At 34.3% G+C, this 19,483-nt stretch overlaps 1 protein-coding gene across 7 annotated transcripts in view; it reads right to left on the bottom strand.

Annotated features, from left to right (window-relative positions):
* The window catches only part of ERCC6L2 (ERCC excision repair 6 like 2), a 156,363-nt gene that overhangs the window by 58,923 nt on the left and 77,957 nt on the right, over nt 1–19,483 (bottom strand). For all 7 annotated transcript variants that reach the window (XR_004902152.1, XM_028531466.2, XM_036021482.1 and 4 more), the window contains 3 exons: nt 16,386–16,457; nt 15,718–15,863; nt 9,207–9,302 (listed from right to left, as the gene is read on the bottom strand). Coding sequence is in view for 6 of the 7 variants with exons in the window: in XM_028531466.2 (XP_028387267.1) it covers nt 9,207–9,302; nt 15,718–15,863; nt 16,386–16,457 (314 nt within the window). In the remaining variant the exon portion in view is untranslated. The remainder of the gene's footprint in view (nt 1–9,206; nt 9,303–15,717; nt 15,864–16,385; nt 16,458–19,483) is intronic.

The raw sequence follows: 19,483 nt of genomic DNA, 5'->3' as shown, positions 1-19,483 counted from the left end.
AGAGGTGCTTAAAATCCCTTTCTCTTCCACAGTGGATTTGGGGTCTAAAAAAATTAAAAATGGGTTAAGGAAAGTCTTTTGAATGTAGTCATCCAATTATTTGGTGAATGGGATAGATTCTGTTAGAATACATATTTTTTAATCTTTACAGATAAAAGCCTGTACACCTGTTTCTTTGGACTTATGTTTCACCAATTTATTGGTAAATAAAGCAGGAGGGATATGTAACATGATGAGTCTTTTACCATGTGGAGACAAGTGTTGAGAGACTGTTACATGGTATAGAGATCAAGAACTTCATTTCTTGTTTTTTCCTAACAGAGTCAATGAAAGGGGAGGGAAGGGAAGAGGAATGCTGCTTCTTTAGTTTATTGTCAACTTCCATTGTGTACTGCAGCACTGTACTTTAAGGGAATACTGCAATAAATAAGATACTGCATCATGTGGGTCTTGGTGGCCTACATGAAGAAGAACAAAATTACAACAAATATCATAAGACACAGAAAAATGGAGAATTTTCTGTGGTTTTCATTTGGCCATTTTACTGGACAGCTGTCAGTGGTGAGAGGCAGATTACAGATGCAGGCTCTGTATTAAGAATGTGTGGATTCAGATCCTGACCCTGCCAATTCTGACTTGGAACTTGAGCAAATTACTTAATGTTTTTGCTTTTATTTTACTAAATTAATAATTTATACTACTTCTTACCTGTAAGGATATTGTGAGTAATAAATGAGATAATCAAATGAGAACAGAACAATTCCTGACTTACAGTAAATATACAATAAATTTTGCTGTTATTTATTTATCCTTATTTTTACTGCCATTTAAAAAAACTGAGGCTAACTTGCTTTGTTTTGCACCCAGCACAGTATTAAGAGTATTATAACTGGGGTGATATTAATAACACAATATATTATGAGCTGAATTACACCTATTAAGCAAATAGTAATGGATAATTTAAATTTCTATGAAAACAAAATAAATTCACATCTGATTTGCTTTGACATATATCTAACATGACGTAATAAATACAAAGTGATCAATAAATATTTTTGATATTTATTTGTATAGCATTGAAAAATAAATGAAATATCTCTATTTAAAAAAAACACAAAAACTGGGAATAAGTAGTCCTTCACAAAGTAGTACATGTTTGATTCTACTTTCACTGTCTTCTGAGATTATTTAAATATTTTTTCACATCATCTTTAGTCAATCTTAATCATTTACATCTAGAAAATGTTAGACATTATAAATAAATATTCTTGATGCTTATTTGGTCTTCCTGCTTCTTAAGCTTTCCTGTATATTTGTCTTTTTCCCTCTGATTAGATTTTTCAAAAGTTTGTCTATATTACTCTTTTTAATGAATAATGTAAAAATTTGATTTGTTTTGCTTTTATTGTTTTGCTATGTTTTGCCTTTATTTTACTAAGTTAATAATTTATACAACTTCCTCTATTTTCCTTAGGTGTTTTATTTTTCTTCTTTTCTAAATGATATCCTTCTTTCACTTACATTCTGTCTTTTTTTTTAAAGGTTTTATTTATTTATTTTTAGAGAGGGAAGGGAGGGAGATAGAAAGAGAGAGAGAGAAACATCAATGTGCGGTTGCTGTGGGTCATGGCCTGCAAGCCAGGCATGTGCCCTGACTGGGAATCGAACCTGCGACACTTTGGTTGCAGCCCGTGCTCACTCCACTGAGCTATGCCAGCCAGGGCCTGTCTTTCTTTTTTAAGAAATAAATTTAAAACTCTAAATTAGCAACAGAACTTAAGTATTGATTCATAGTATTTTCATTGTTATTTATTTCTAAGTAATCCATTTTTCTCTCTTATTTCCTCATTTTTTATTGTTATAAAATAGCCGTAACAAAATTTAATCATTTTAACTGTTTTTGAAGGTACAAAGCTTTTATTTCTATTATTTTAAAATGGTTTTTACTTTCAATTACAGATGACATACATCACTACATTAGTTTCAGGTGTACACCCCAGTGATTAGACATTACAGAACTTATAAGTGATCATGCTGACAAATCACACACCCATATGACACCATACATAGTTATTAGACTATTATTGACTATATCTCCTATGCTGTCTGTACTTCACCTCCCCATGACTATTCTTTAACAACCAATTTGCACTTTTTGGTCTCTTCACCTTTTTCACCTATTCTCCCAACCCTCTTCCCATCTGGTAATCACCAAAGTGTTCTCTGTATCTATGATTCTGCTTCTGCTCTGCTTGTTGGTTTGTTTTTAGATTCAATAATTTATAGATATGCATTTATTGCCATTTTATTGTTCATATTTTAAAAAATCATTTTCTTCTTCTTAAAGAAAACTTGTAAACATTTCATATAATACTGATTTGGTGGTGATGAACTCCTTTAGCTCTTCTTTGTCCAGGAAGCTCTTTATCTTTGCTGAGTAGAGTAATCTTGCTTGTGCTTCTCATCACTTTGAATATTTCTTGTCAATCTCTTTTGGCCTGCAAAGTTTCTGTTGAGAAATCAGTTGACAGTCTTATGGGAGCTCCCTTGTAGGTCAGTAGGTTTTCTCTTGCTACTTTTAAGATTCTCTCTGCCTTTAACCTGGGGCATTTTAATTATGATATGTCTTAGTGTTCTTTGGGTTCATCTTGTTTGGGATTCTCTATGCTTCCTGGACTTGTATGTCTATCTCCTTCATCAAATTAGGGAAGTTTTCTGTCATTACTTTTCAAATAGGTTTCCAACTTCTTGCCCTCTCTCTTCTTCTTTTGGCACCCCCATGATGTGAATGTTGGTATGCTTGAAATGTCCCAGAAGATCTTTGCATTATCTTCATTTTTCTGATTCTTTTTTTCTTCTTGCTGTTCCAATAGATTGTTCTTTGCTTCCTTATATTCCAAATCACTGATTTGATTCTTGACTTCATCCACTCTACTGTTGATTGCCTGTAAGTTATTCTTTATTTTGATTAGTGTATGCTTCATTTCTAACTGGTTCTTTTATATGCTGTTGAGGTGCTCACTAAGTTCACTGAGCATCTTTATAAGCAGTGTTTTGAACTCTGTATTTGGTAGATTGCCTGTCTCCATTTTGTTTAGTTCTTTTTCTGGAGTTTTGTTCCGTTCTTTCATTTAGGTCATGTTTCTTTGTCTCCTCATTTTGGCAGCCTCCCTGTATTTGCTCCTTTGTATTAGGTAGAGCTGCTACATATCCCATGTTTGGTAAAGTGGCCTAACATAGTAGGTGCCCTGTAGGGTCCAGTGGCAAAGCCTCCCCTATCACCCAAGCTGTGTACTTGAGATGTGCCTACCACATGGACTGTGTACACCCTCCTCTTGTAGCTGAGCCTTGATTGCTGTTGGCATGTCAACAGGAAGGACTGACTCAAGTCAATCAGCTCAAGGATGAGGTGTGACCACTGACCATTAGCCTCTGACCGCAGTCAAGGATCACTTGTGCAGTGGCTCACTCCACAAAGCAGGATTTAGTTCAGCAGGGCTCTGTTGCCCACTGAGTCTACCCCTTGAATGAGTCTCTTGTAGAGATGGTTAGGTGGTAGTGTTCAGATTGGCCTGAAGCTGTCCATGGTGTGCACTGGCTTTGGAGCCTCCCAGGAGGTATAGGCCAAGGTCAGCTAACTGCCTGTGTTTTGCATGGGGCCACTGGCATAAGCTACAAAGCAATCTGCAGATGGTATCTACTTGTGCTGGGCTTGGAGGTGCCTAAGCAAAGCCAAGCTGTGTACCAAGGCCAGCTGCTGCTAGTGGTAGACGTGGCGCCACCTAGCAAGAGGTGTGGGGCCCACTGAGGCTAGATGCAGCTTTTTTGAGAGAATTTAGGAAAATCTGAAGCATGAGCCAGGACAAGCAATTTGTATGGAAAAATCACTGGAAAACAGCTTGGATGGGCCTGAAAGTTGTGTGGGGTAGGGCCTCAGGGAAATCACCAGGGTAAGGTAAAGACTGTGAGCCAGGTTGATGGAGACTCAGATATGCTGCCCGCCTGCCAGTCTTTTGGTGGGGGGGGCTCAGGAAAGGAACAATTGCCTCTGCTAGCACTTCTGTCTGGGAGAAAGCTGCCCTTCTAGCTCTTGCCCTGATACTAAACAATTCAGTTCCTCCTGTCATATCCCTGGTGCCTTTCAAGATTCAAGATACTGCCTACATGCTGGAACTCAGAGGCAGTGAGTCTGAATAAGTCCTTGCACGGGCCCTTTAAGAAGAACTGCCTGGGACTCCACAAGTTTCCATTTTCCTCAGCTTCAATCCCCACTGGTTTTCACAGCCAGAAGTTATGGAGACTTCCCTTCCTGGCACTGGAACTCTGGCTTGGGAACCTGGTGAGGAGCTGTGACCCCTTGCTTCACATGGGGACCTGAATTTTTATACCTCCAGATTTTTATCCCTCTGCATGTGGAACCAGCCCATTCCACATATCCCTGTTACCCCCCACCCCCTCCTGTCTTGATATGGTTTCCTCTTTAATTCTGTAGTTTTAGGACTTCATTCAGCTTGATATCTGGTGGCTCTGAATGATGGATATTCTGTAATTTGGTTGTAATTTCGATGTGATTGTGGGAAGAGGTGAGTATCAAGTTTACCTATGCTGCTATCTTGACTAGAAATTCCTATTTTTAAATGTACAGTTCAGGGATATTAAGTACCATGACATTACTGTATAACCACCATGACTATTTATTTACAGAACTTTTTTATCTTCCTCAACTGAAAAATAGTACCCATTAGACAATAAATTTCTATTCCCACCCCTAACCCTTAGTAACATTTATTCTACTGTCTCTATGAATTTGACAAGCCTAGGTACCTCATATTAGTGCAATCCTATTTTTTTTATTTGTGGTGAAAACAGGAATTGTTTCCTTATTGCTGTTCTCAGAGGAAAAACTTTTAATCTTTTACCAGTAAGCTGTGGGTTTTCCATAAATGGTCTTTATTGTGGTGAGGTAGTTTCCTTTTATTTATGGTTTGTTGAGTGCTTTTATCATGAAAGGGTGTTGAATTTTGTCAAAATCTTCTCTGCATCAATTGAGATGATCATGTTAATGTGATGTATTTCACTTATTGATTTTATAGAATGTTGCACCATCCTAGCATTTTAGGAATAAATCTAACTTGGTTATAATGTATCATTGTTTTAACATGTTATTTAATTCAGTTTGCTGGTATTTTATGAAGGTTTTTATATAAATATTCATAAAAATAGTGGTTAATAGTTTATTATTATTATTATGGTTGTTTTGTTATTTTTTTTTGTAGTATCTTTGCCTGGTTTTGGTAACAGAGTAATGCTGACTCTACCAATTAAGTTAGGAAGTGTTCCCTCCTCTTTAATATTTTGGAAGAGTTTGAAAACAACTGGTTTTAATTCTTCTCGAATGTTTGGTGACATTCACCAGTGAAGCCATGTGGTCCTAGGCCTTTGTTTATTGTTTCTTTTTTAAAATTGGTTGCTTGACTGATTTTAAAGAAAGAGGAAGGGAGAGGGAGAGAAAGAGGGAGAGATAGGCAGAAGGGGAGAGGGGGAGAGAGATGATCAATTTGTTGTTCCACCTATATATGCATTCACTAGTTGATTCTTGCATGACCTGGGATAGAAACCGCAACCTTGGTGTATGAGGATGATGCTCTAACCAACTGAGCTGCCCAGGGCTATTGGGAGGCTTTTGATTACTGATTCAATATCAGTAGTCAGTGCAGGTCTATTAAGATTTTTCTATTCATAATTCAGTCTTGGTAGGTTGTATGTTTCTAGGAATTTCTCCATTTCATCTAAACTATGCAATTTATTGGCATACAATTGTTCATCATAGTTGTCTCTTAAGACCTTTTACTTCCATCTCTGCAAAAACATCATTGGCATTTTGCTAGGGATTGCACTGAATTTGTAGATAGTTTTGAAAAGTATTGACACCTTAATAATAGTAAGTCTTCCAATTCATGAATACAGGATATTTTTCTGTTTATTTGTATCTTCTTTAATTTCTTTCAGCAATATTTTTTAGTTTTCAGTGTACAAGTCTTTGCTTCCTTTGTTAAATTTATTCCTAAGTGGTTCTTCTTTTTATTGGATGCCACTGTTAAGTGAAATTGTTTGCTTAATTTTATTTTCAGATTGTTCATTGCTAGTGTATGAAAATACAACTGGTTTTTTAAATGTTGACTATACCCTATAACTTTCTGAAATCAATTTATTAGCTCTAACTTTTTTTTTTATGTGGAACTTTCGGGGTTTCCTACATATAAGATCATGTCATCTGTAAACAGAGATCATTCTTTTTCTTCCTTTCCACCTTGGACATCTTTTATTTCTTTTTCTCACCTAACGGCACTGGCTAGGTGAGAAGTGGTGAAAGCAGGCACTTTTGCTTGTTCCTGATCTTAGAGTAAAGCACTCATTCTTTCACCATTAATTATTAAGTCATCTATGGATTTTTCATAAAAGGGCTTTATTATGTTGAGATAGTTCCTCCTATCCCTAGTTTGTTTAGTGTTTTTATCATGAAAATATGTTGAATTTTGTCAAATGCCTTTTCTGCATCAATTAAATGATCGTGTGTCTTTTTCCTTCATTCTGTTAATGTAGTGTATTACACTGATTGATTTTTGCATGTCAACCAGGAATAAATCCCACTTGGTTGTGGCGTATTGTTATTTTAATATGCTGTTAAATTTGCTTTGCTAGTATTTTGTTGAGGATTTTTGCATCAATATCTCTAAGAAATATTGGTTAGTAATTTTCTTTGCTTATAGGTCTTTGTCTGGCTTTAGTATCAATACAATGTTGGTCTCATAGAATAAATTAAGAAGTATTCTTTCTTCTTCCAATTTCTGGACAAGTTTGAAAAAGACTGGTATTAATTCTTCTTTAAATGTTTGTAGCATTCACCAGTAAAGCCATCTTTGTCCTGGGCTTTTGTTTGTTGGCAGTTTTCATTAGTGATTTGATCTTTTTACTAGTTGTAGATGTATTCATATTTTATATTTCTTTATGGTTCAGTCTTTATAGTTTGCATGTTTCTAGGAATTTGTCCATTTTGCTAGGCTGTACAATTTCTTGGTATATAATTATTTATAGTATTGTCTTATAATTCTTTCATATTTCTGTAAAGTCAGTAGTAATGTCTCTCTTTTCATTTCTGATTTTAGTTATTTAAGTGTTCTTTTTTCTCTAGCTAAAGGTTTGTCGATCTTTTTGAAAAGAAATTTTGGTTTTGTTGATTTTATTTTGTTTTTTAGTCTCTATTTTATAATCTCTGCTCTAATCTTTATTATTTCCTTTCTGTTGCTGCTTTTGAGTTTAGTTTGTTTTCCCTTTTCTAGTTCCTTAAGGTGTTAGGTTAGATTGTTAATTTGAGACTTTTTTTAGATGTAAACATTTATAACAGCTATAAATTTCCCTCTTAGCACTCCTTTTGCTATATCCCATTACTTTTGATATGTTGTATTTTAATTTTTCAAGATCTTTTCTAATTTTCTTTGCAATTTCTTTTTGAGACACTGGTTGCTTAAGAGTGTGTTGTTTAAGTTCAATATACCTGTAAATTTTCTTGTGTTTCTTCCACCATTGATTTCATTTTCATTTTATTGTAACTGGGAAAAATTTTATAATTGCAATCATTTTAAATTTATTAAGACTTGTTTGGTGATCCATAGGATCTATTGTGGAAAATGTTCCATTGGTACTTGAGAAAAATGTATATTATGCAATTGCTTTGAGGCCAATTCTATATATGTCTATGAGGTTCAATTTGTTTAAGTGTTGTTAAAGTCCTCTCCTTATTGATCTTCTGACAGGAAATGCTATCCATTATTGAAAATGGAGTATTGAAGTCTGCTACTATTATGGTGGAGCTAGTTATTTCTACTTTTAATACTGTCAATGTTTGTTTTATATATTTGGAGCAATTTTGTTTGATTGTTACAGCTTCTTGGTGAACTGAATCTTTTCTCATTATATAATATCTTTATTGGCCTCTTGCAACAGGTTTCAACTTAAAGTCTATTTTGTCTGGTATTAATGTAACCACCTCTCCTGTCTTTTGGTTACTCTTTGGATGAAATCTCTTTTTTATCCTTTCACTTTCAACCTATGCATGTCCTTAGACCTATAAGAGTCTCACAGACAGCATATAGTTGGGTAACATTTTTAATCCATTTTACCAATCTATGTTTCTTGATTGGACAATTTAATCCATTTGCATTTAAAGAAATTAATGGTATGGAAGGAATTACTTTTGCCATTTTATTTATTCTCTGTATAACTCATAGCTATTTTGTCCTTTGTTTCATCCATTAATACCTTCCTTTGTGTTTACCTGACTTTTAAGTGACATATATTAATTTTTTCTCATTTTCTTTTGTGTACATTATATACATATTTGTGGTTACCCTGCAGATTACACATAAGTTATCCAAAAGTTATAACAATTTACTTCAAATTGATACCAACTTAACTTCAGTTGCATTAAAAAACCTTTTTTTATAAAGCTCTAGCCCCACTTGTGTGTTACTGATGTCACATATAATTGCTTTATGTATCATATGTACATTAACACAAATTTCTTTGTGATAAACTGGGGTTTTTGTCTTTGTTTTTATAAATAATTTTCTCTCCCTCATTCTCACTCTGGCATCTTTTAATCCTTCTCTTTATCTATGGAATTTAGGAATATCACCAAGATGCATGTATGTATGTTTTCTTTCCTGTTTAAGTCATTATTTATGTTCTAAAATATTCACTTCTTCCTCTGTGCTCTTCAATCAACTGTTGATTGTGGTTTTACTCTGCTAGTTTCTTGACCACACAGATTCTGTTTTCATTCTGTACTGCAGGAGTTTCTTGATACTTCTGAGCTATTAGTAGTGACCTTTCCTATTTTCCTGAAGTATCGCGGACTTATTTTTTCTCCTTAAATCAACTCTGACATAACAATGGGATTTTGATATGAATGAAAAATAAATACCTATTATTTATTTAGGTAAATAAATAAAGAGTCCTCTCCTCTTAGACTCAGAAATAAACAATCCTCTTGGATTCAGAACTCCATGGTTACCTTAAATAGCTTTTTTAAACAATGTTTTCCCTACCTTCTAATCACAGTCATGTGATAAACAACCTAACCAATTCAGAAAAATGTTTAGATTAAAAGTATTTGCAGGTCACTTTACATTTTGTCAGTATTATACCTGTCGATGGCCTGAAGATCATTGGCTGGATTCCAAGTAGGATCAAATAATACAACAACATTGGCACCAATAAAATTGAGGCCTAGTCCACCAGCCCTAGAGGAAACAGAAAGAGCATATTAAAACAGTAAAAACAAAAATTTTTATCCTATATCTAAATTGTGCCATATTTCTATAACCAAATCAACATGATATTGCATTCACATAGTAAAAGCAAGGTGATTAAAATACAAATACATCACAAATGAAATAGCTATGAAATATTCTTTTTCCATCACTCTATACTGTCCCTAAAAAATTTGACCATTAGAGTCTATATAAACAGACTATGCTGATTATACTCAAATACTATTTCTTTAAAATTTTCATAATATAATTTTTAAACACTGTTAGTACCATATTTTGCCATGTATAATGTGCACTTTTTGCCCAAATTTTTGAGGAAAAAATAAGAATGCATATTATACACGGGTATAATGATTACATACCATGGGTGTAATGGGCATAATAATTCTGTGTATAACCGTGCACCAAAATGTGGGTGCACCTTACTCATGGGAACGCATTATAGATGGCAAAATATGGTATATTGCAGCTAAATAAAGTAATATATGCATTTTTAAAAAATCAAGCCAGGATTAGATACACTTCTCCTTATTCTGCCACTAAGTGCTGCTAAATAAAAATCCTGGGTACTATATACAAAATAAACACAAGACACTAAAAGGTAGAGAGAACTCAGACTGGCTAGGAATTACAAGACATGAACAATGACATGGCAGTGAGTTTCCTGGACTTTTTTTCTTGCCTAATATATCCCAGACTGGGTTTTGCAGAAGCTAGTGAACTGGAAATGCCAACAGTCACAGACAAAAAAGCCCCAAGTAAATCCTTCCTTTAGCCAAAGAAAGGAAAGATGTAGCCTTTTAAGTCAGAAAAACGTAGATAATAACCAGCCTATTCCTGCAAAGACCACAGAAAAAGATCTGTGGCCTTACCCTCAATCTAGTCAGTAAAGACTAGGTGAAAAGACTAAACTTCCAATCTTGCTTGAATGTAATGAGCCACTTTTAACCCCTGCTTGTGTGGTGTCAGAAAAGACTGATTGAGGAGCTAGGACTTTCATTTCTTCCCAGTGATAACCAGGTCCCCATCTGTAGTATCAGTGGAGGCCATCCAGAAATAGTAATGAAGTATTTCACTATCAAGATTCAACAGAGGCCAAGTAGAATACATGGATTTCCATCCTTTTGTGTCTGGCAGGGTATCTGATTGAAACAGATTCAAATAAGATATAAATCTTATAACAAAATACTAAAAAATATACAGCAAACAATAAAAAATCACTAACTGGCAATTTCACTGCTGGGGCTATGCCCAAGAATCCTGAAACATCAGTTCAAAAGAACCTATGCATCCCAATGTTCATAGCAGCACAATTTACAATAGCCAAGTACTGGAAGTAACCTAAGTGCCCATCAGTAAATGAGTGGATCAAAAAACTAGTACATTTATATGATAGAATACTATGCAGCAGAAAGAAAGAAAGAGCTCCTACCCTTCATGACAGCATGGATGGATCTGGAGGCCATTATGCTAAGTGAAATAAGCCAAGCAGTGAAAGACAAATACCATATGATCTCACCTATAAGTGGAACCTAACCAACAAAAGAAAAAAGTATGCAAAATATAACCAGAGACACTGAAATTAAAAACAAACTGACAGCAATTAGAGGGGAGGTGGGAGGGCATGGTGGGGGGAAAAGAGGGAAGAGTTGTCAGGAACATGTATAAAGGACACCTGGACAAAGACAAAGGGGGTAGGACTGAGGGTGGGAGTTGGGGATGGCTGGGATGGGCGGGAGTGATGGGGAGAAATCGAGACAACAGTACTTGAACAACATTAAAAAAAACAAATTAATTTTGTATGAAGGAAAAAAAAGTCCAATCTTCAAAAGAAATACTGTGTCGGATATTTTGAAACCACACCTTATCATTTTCTTTTCATATGAGAATTTTTTCCTGAACCAATTTTGTAAAAGAACCTGGTTCTGCCTGGCTACTTTAACCGTCATGTCTATGACCAAAATGAAGGCATTTGTAATACTCCTCTCTTCTTTATCTCTTTAATTTGGACAAGTGAGTTTGTCCCTGAGACATGTAACAGGAGCCAATGCATATATAACCAGATGCTTAAAGCTTTTCTTTCTTTTTTCAGTTATGTTGAAAAAAATATTAGTCAGACCAAGATCCAGAAAAATCTCAACTTGAATGAGATAAGGCAATCAACAGATGACAACAATTAATCAGATGTTGGAATTATCTGATAAGAATTTTAATGCAGTTGTAATAAAAATGCTTTGATAAGAAGTTACAAATATGCTTGAAACAAACTAAAAATAGAAAGTCTCAGCATATAAAGAAAATAGAAAGAGGGGATATTAAAAAAAACAAATGAAATTTTAGAACTGAAAAATAACTGAATTACAAAACTTGCTGGAATGAACTTGATAGTACAATGGAAATGAGAGAGAACAGAATGCATAAACATAAGAACAGGTCAATATTATTTACTCAATCTAAAGAACAGAAAGAAAATATGCTGAAAAAAAATTAACATAGTCTTAGAGACCTGGGGGACATTAACAGAAGGGCTAATCTCTCTGTTATTAGAAGGAAAAAAAAGAGAGGCTGAAAAAGTATTTGAACACACATGGCTAAAAACTTCCCAAATTTGGGAACAGCCATAAACCTGCACATTCAAGAAGTTGTATGAACTCCAAAACAGATAAATCCAAAGAAACCCATGCCAAGATGCATCATAATTAAACCTCTGAAAACAAAACACAAATTAAAAACTCTTAAAAGCAGTAAGAGAGTAACAACACATTACTTCCACAGAAAATGAATTCAAATGGCAGCAGATTTCTCATCAGAAATCATGGAGTCCAGAAGGAAGGAGTATAACATTTTTCTAGTGCTGAAAGAAATGTCAATCCAGAATTCTCTATCTAGCAAAAATATCCTTCAGGAATGAGGGGAAAATCATGACATCCTTAAATTAAGAAAAACTAAGAGAATTTGTCACTGACAAACTTAAAAGGGAAAAAACCTCACAAAAACTAAAAATTATCCAATAGCAAATCCAGTCAAATTTAGCTCAGAAAGTATTTTTCTCTAGTCCCTTCCCCATTCCTATTTCCCCTGCCCTATTTCAAGCCCTTACTATATAGCACCTGTTAGTCCTGATATTATTTCATTGCTTTCTTAACTGTATTCCCTTACCTCAGACCTTAAATTCATTCTCATCTTACATAAAATTATTTTAACCACAGAATATAAAAAAACAAGTATGGCAGTCTTCTGTTTTAAATCCCTTTATCATTATCCATCAGAGCCAAACTCTTATATACTCAGACTTTATCTCATGGAACTACCAATATATTTAAAGTTGCCTTCATATACTAGTTACAATTTTCTTGGCTCTCTTCTTTGCCTGGCTAACTTCTACTTGTCCTTCAGCATTGCTAATGACCATACTATTTTGAAACCACCCTTTTAACATATCTTAACTATTCCCTCCATCCTCATATTTTTTTTAGTTACAAACTGTAAAAGAGTGGGATCTGAACCTTTTACATCTTTTCTTCTCCAGGACCTGTCACAGAACACTCAATATGGTTTTTGTTAAATTAACTAATAATTCCTCATATTTAGTCATATACCCATAGAGCTTTAGTATCCTAAGCTCTAACCACTTAAATTCCCTGGTCATTTTTGTACCTAAGCTGTTATCTCTGTCTAAAATGCCCTTTATGTAAACCTGCTTTTCCTTCTAATGGAATTTTATTTATAAGGGGTCAGTTTAAACATAACTCTCCTTTTATGGTCTTTCCTGATATGCCTATTCTTTAAATGATCATGAAAATTTAAATATAACTCTAATAGGCATTTATTGCTCTTTGTGTTCCTAGGAGAGGCAAAAAAAAAAAAGTATGCTATTTTTCTTATCCTACATCAAGTAAGTTTCAATGAAGACAACTAAAGTGAACAAAGGTATGTGGGACTGGTTAGACAACATAACAAAATAAAGAATCAGAGGCAGGTTTTGACAATAGGTCTATATACAATCCTATCTACTTATCTGAAGAGTGGTTTAGAATCTCTTTGGGGACATAAAAAATTGCCCTCATATATAGGGAACCATTCCATGTGGCTTGGGAATGTAGCCCAGCTCCCACTCGGAAAAGCCAGTGGGAAACAAGGTCTGGCACACAGGAGCCACGTTCACGGATAGGTTCTCCCGTGGGGAATCAGGCCTGCATTGTACCTAGGCTATGAGTCTTGCTTTTGCTAAAACTCCCTCACCCTGAATTGAGGCAGCAAATGTTTACTGCATATCTTTAAAGTAACTTCCTGAAATCTATGCTAAACCTTCCAAGGAGGAATGTAACCAGTTCAACCACTTTTCCCTTTGCATTTACAAATATCCTTCTTCTGTGATGTAATTAGCAACATCCTCTCCTTTGTTTTCTGTAAAAGGTAATCACCTAAAGCGAACCTGTGCATAGTAAATGAGGACCATCCTTGATGTAATGTGCCCAGAAAACAATAAAAGCCTATCTAGGCAAGGGTCACGGCACTCTCTCACTCAGAGAGTGGCCATGCCGTCCCCTTTTCTCCACAGGACTTCTGCAGTCCGTGTGAATTTGTTTGCCGCAGCCACAAAACACAGACCCTGCCGGCCAGGAACTGCACCACTCATATATCTGAGGCAGTTAAGATATAGTTTTCTGGAATAAAGTTAAGAGAAATACTAAGTTATTTTTCTCAACAGCCTTTCAAACTATGATTCATGGGATTGGAATAATTAGAGGCACCTAAATATTCCCTGACAAATCCAAAGTATACTAACTTAAAGTTGTGTGCAAAAGAAAATGAATTATATCTTTTGAAAAATAACTTTAACTGGAACCTAATGAACAAAACGAACAAGCAAGCAAAATATAACCAAAGACACTGAAATTGAGAACAGTGAACAGAAGGGAGAGGGGAGGGGATAATGGGGGAAAAGGATGAAGGGTTTACAGGAGCAATTATACAGGACACATGGACAACAATAAGGAAGGGCAGAAATGGGGGAGGGAGGGGGAGGGCTAGGGTGGTGGGGAGGGGTAGGGGGAGGCAGAAAACTGTACTTGAACAACAATTTAAACATGTTAAAAAATAAAAAATAAAGTGTAAGTTTTCACCAAAAATAATAAATAAATAAATAAATAAATAAATAAATAAAAAATAAAAGGAAAAACAATTTTAATTCTTTCAAAAATAAAATAAAATAAAAGTTAAAAAACCAGTGGATAGATTAAATAGCAATTTCTAGTACAGTTAAAGAGATAATTATGAGCTTAGCAGAATTCATCAAATTAGACTGGGGGGAGAGATAATTGCTTATCATAAGTTCTATACTATTTGAACTATTGAAGGCATTTATTTGATAAACCTAAGAATACTTATGTTTATTTTATAAAAAACTAACTGAAGGTAATATTATATGCCATTTAATGCTCTGTATGTAAAGACTCAAGTGAGAAATTACAACTTGAATTAATTCATAGGAAATTGGGAATCCAGAGTTTCTCTCCTTTTGCCTTACGGCAGAATTCAAGAATAATTTTAGTGCTCAATAATAAGTATTGATAGCTCACTCATCATACATATCATTTTCTTCCTCATTAAACAATTTTTGACTTATTTCTACTTTTTGCATCATGCGACAGATAATTTGATTTTTAAAATCCCTCAAAATTCTTTTTAAAAGACAGTGGCAGTAGATATATAAAATACTACCTTAGCTGTCAATAGTTATGGATTTGTTCACCTCCCGAAACATTAATTTTACTTAGGTTTTTATATTGAGTGACTGGTAACTCTTCATCTAAAGTGTGTATATTCTTTAAAAGGTTTTAATTAGAGACTTGTAAACAAGTGTTAGAACTGATTTAACTTTAATCAAACCTATAAATGTGGAGCTGCTCTGACTAAGATTAAGTAGAGACAAAGCAGGGAAATGCCTGGCCCCCATGCCCTGTGACCTCTCCAGGGCTCCGTGATCACAGTTTGCAAACTAATGCTACCAATGATTCTCTGATATTTGATTAATAACTCAATTATTTAATTCAGTCTTCTTGTGACCACAGACATGAGTCAGAACATTCTACAGAAAATTCCTTAAAAAAACTATTTTTTTGGATTACTATCTTTGTAAACATGGACATATAAAGGGAAATAATGTTCAGTGATGACAAGGGAATTGAGAGAAAAGATTAAGTAAACCTCAAGAAACTGTTTCTTCAATCATAATTAATAGTACCTTTGCTGTTTTTCCTTAAGTTGAGTAAAACAAAGCAATAAAACTATCACCATTGAAAATTCACAAATCGTTTTAAAATTACCCTAAATCTTAAAAGCAGTTAGATTAAAATCTAGCTATCAAATTTTATTTTCTTACATTGTGGAGACAAGGCAAATGTTAACATCTTGTGTACTGTTGAACTCTTTCACAATCTTGATTCTTTCCTCTGATTTTGTACTTCCATCAAGTCGTCGGTAATCAAGCCCACATGCCATACAGTATTGCTGCAGCACATCAAGCAACTAGAGTAAAGGTACAGAGACGGGCAAAGGTGAATTCATGGTTTAACAAGCTTTAAACCATTACAGAGATAAAATTTACTAAGCATTAATTAGTGCTGCTCACAATTTCTTTCTTATAATTACAAGAGCAACAGATATTTTTCTGACTTTTAACTCATAAAATTGACCTTGACCTATTCTTTGGAAAAAAATCAATCTTTAATTTTTAAAACTAAAACCAAAGAATAAGAAAAGTATTGGACAAATGATTTATGTAAATATATTTCATTTATTTACACTATTTCCTATATTTTAAAATGTCTTAAATATGTTAAAGAACAATTTAATTATCAATAAAAAACATCAACAGAAAATTAAAGACCTATTTTTGAATTTGCTATTTGACAGTAACCCTGAGATCTAAGAGTCTCTTAGCTACCTCACTACCATTTCTACAGAATGTAAAAGACAGAACCTATGGCTGGATGCCATTATGTATTTGAGGCTTTCTCCTTATTAAGGCCGGGCTGATCAAGAACTCACCTTGGTGGAGAAGGAAAAAAGAAGAACTTTATCTCTGTTTTTCCTGCAATGACTTAAAAGCTGCTGAAGGACCTGGAAATGAAGCACAGGACATCACTGAACCAGTTCCAACTAAGCATACAGTTTGTACATATAAATATCACTTGAGAATTTCTTAAGAAGTATTTTTAATTGAACATAATCTCAGTCAGCTTTCCTAATTCCCTTTATTGTTGGCAACTTAGAGAAATAAAGTATTATATATTACATAAAATGTTATTCATCATCATATTGTGAACAATGAGGTGAAGCCCCTAAAGAATTTTATTTCATTTTATCTTGTTTTAATAAAAAGAAATAATTTCAGATTATGAGACACATATAAATAGATTAATATAATTTCCAAAATACACTTTTTTAAATCTACAATATGTTCAGAAACTGAATTAGAGAGTAGCATTCCTTTAGGAAGTATTTAGAAATTCTCTTGATATTTATTTCCTTAAAATTATCAGTCAGATATATACCTCTTCTCATTTTCTCCTCTATTGGTTTCTCTATTTTACAGTAAGCCCTGACTTCCATATGTGATTTTGGCCTCAAAATACCAATAACCTGCCTCTACACACAGTGCTTTTTAGGGAAGAAACAGATAATCCTGTGTATAATAGTAATACTATTGTTTTAAAAACAGGCATTTGTGTTTACTGTATTGTTGGATGCGGTTTGCCGATATTTTGTTGAGAATTGTAGCGTCAATGTTCATCAGCGATATTGGCCTGTAGTTTTCTTTCTTTCTTGTGTCTTTAACTGGTTTTGGGATTAGGATGATGCTGCCTTCAAAAAAAGAGTTTTGGAGTGTTCCCTCTTCTTGGGCTTTTTGTAGTAGTCTGAGAAGGACAGGAGTTAGCTTTTCCTTAAAAGTTTTGTAAAATTCTCCTGTGTAACCATCCAATCCAGGGTTTTTGTGTGCCAGGAGATTTCTGATTCTTGCTTTGATTTCATCAGCTGTTACTGGTCTGTTCAGGCTTTCTGTTTCTTCTTTATTCAGTTTTGGAGGATTATATTTTTCTAGAAATTTGTCCATTACACCCAGGTTTTCAAATTTCTTGGCATATACTTGTTTCTAATAATTTCTTAAAATCGTTTGTATTTCTGTGGTAACAGTTGTAATCTCTCCTTTTTCAATTCTGATTTTATTTATTTTGGTCCCCTATTTTTTTTTCTTGTTGAATCTGCTTAAAGACTTGTCAATTTTGTTTACCTTACAAAGAACCAGTTCCTAGATTTATTGATCCTTTGAATTATTCTTTCAGTCTCCATATATTTCATTCTGCCTTGATCTTGGTTATTTCCTTTCTTCTACTTGCTCTAGGCTTTCCTTGTTGTTGTTCCTTCAATTCTCATAGATGTAGGATTTCTTTTTTAGGTAGGCCTGTATCACTATGACCTTCCTGCTCAAGACTGTCTTCAGTATGTGCCATAGGTTTTGGACTTTTGTGTGTTCATTTTTTCCAGAAATTTTTTATTTCTTCCATGATTTCATTATTAACCAACTCATTGTTCAATAGCATGCTACTCAATCTCCATGAATTTGAGTGTCTTTGAGTGTTTTTCCTTGAGGTTGGTTTCTAGTTTTAAGCCCTTGTGGTCCAAGAAAATGCTTGACATGATTTCAGTTTTCTTGAATTTGTTGAGGCTTGTTTTGTGTCCTATCAGATGGTCTATCTTTGCAAATGTTCCATGTGCATTGGAAAAGAATGTAAATTTTGCTTCTTTGGGATGAAAGGTTCTATATATAGCAGTTGAGTCCATTTGATGTAGGGTATTGTTCAATGCCACAATATCTTTGTTGATACTTTGTTTAAAACATCATACACCATGATCAAGTGGGATTCATGTCAGGAATGCAAGGGTGGTACAATATTTGCAAATCAATAAATATAATGCATCACATAAACAAAAGGAAAGACAAAAATCACATGATCATATCAATAGATGTGGAAAAAGCATTTGATAAGGTATAGCACCCATTTATGATAAAAAAACACTCAGCGAAGTGGGAGTAGAGGGAGCATACCTCAACATATTAAAGGCCATATATGAGAAATCTACAGCCAACATCATACTCAATGTAAAAAACTAAAAGCTTTTCTGCCAAGATCAGGAATAAGACAAGGGTGCCTGTTCAACATAGTATTGGAAGTCCTTATTCAACATAGTATTGGAAGTCCTAGCCACAGTGATCAGTCCTAGCCACAAGAAAAACAAATAAAAGGCATCCAAATTGGAAAGGAGGAAGCAAAATTGTCACAGTTCGCAGATGACATGATAGTGTACACAGAAAACCCTATAGGCTCCACCAAAACTACTTGACCTAATAAGTGAATTTGGCAAAATAGCAGTATACAAAATCAATATTCAGAAACTGAATGCATTTTTGTACACCAGCAATGAAATACCAGAATTAGAAATCAGGAAAAAAAATCCCATTAGATATAGCAACAAGAAAAATAAAGTACCTAGAAATACACCTAACCAAAGAGGTAAAAAACCTGTACTCAGAAAACTACACAACACTGAAGAAAAAAATTAAGGAAGGCACAAACAAATGGAAGCATATATTATGTTCAGGGATGGGAAGAATTAACATATAAATGGCTACACTACCCTGAGCAATTTATAGATTCAATGCAATCCTTATTAAAATATTAATGACATATTTTACAGATATAGAACAAACATTTCAAAAATTTATATGGAACCACAAATGACCCCAAATAGTCAAAGCAATTTTGAGAAAGAAGAACAAAGAAGGAGGGATCACAATACCTGACATCAAACTATGTTACAAGGCCACTGTAATCAAAATAGTCTGGTACTGGCATAAGAACAGATAGATCAATGGAACGAAACAGAGAGCCTGGAGATAAACTCAAGTCTCTATGGTCAATTAATATTCAACAAAGGGAGCAGAAGCATAAAATGGAGTAAAAGTAGCCTCTTCAACAAATGGTACTGGGAGATTCTGACAGCTATATGCAAAAAAATTAAATTTGAGCACCAACTTACACCATACACAAAATAAACTCTAGATGGATAAAAGACTTAAATATGAG

Source organism: Phyllostomus discolor, chromosome 3 (genome assembly GCF_004126475.2).
Source record: "Phyllostomus discolor isolate MPI-MPIP mPhyDis1 chromosome 3, mPhyDis1.pri.v3, whole genome shotgun sequence".
In the NCBI taxonomy this organism is placed as follows: Eukaryota; Metazoa; Chordata; class Mammalia; order Chiroptera; family Phyllostomidae; genus Phyllostomus; species Phyllostomus discolor.
Note: the sequence above shows the minus strand (reverse complement) of the source record. Positions and strands in the feature narration are given on the sequence as shown.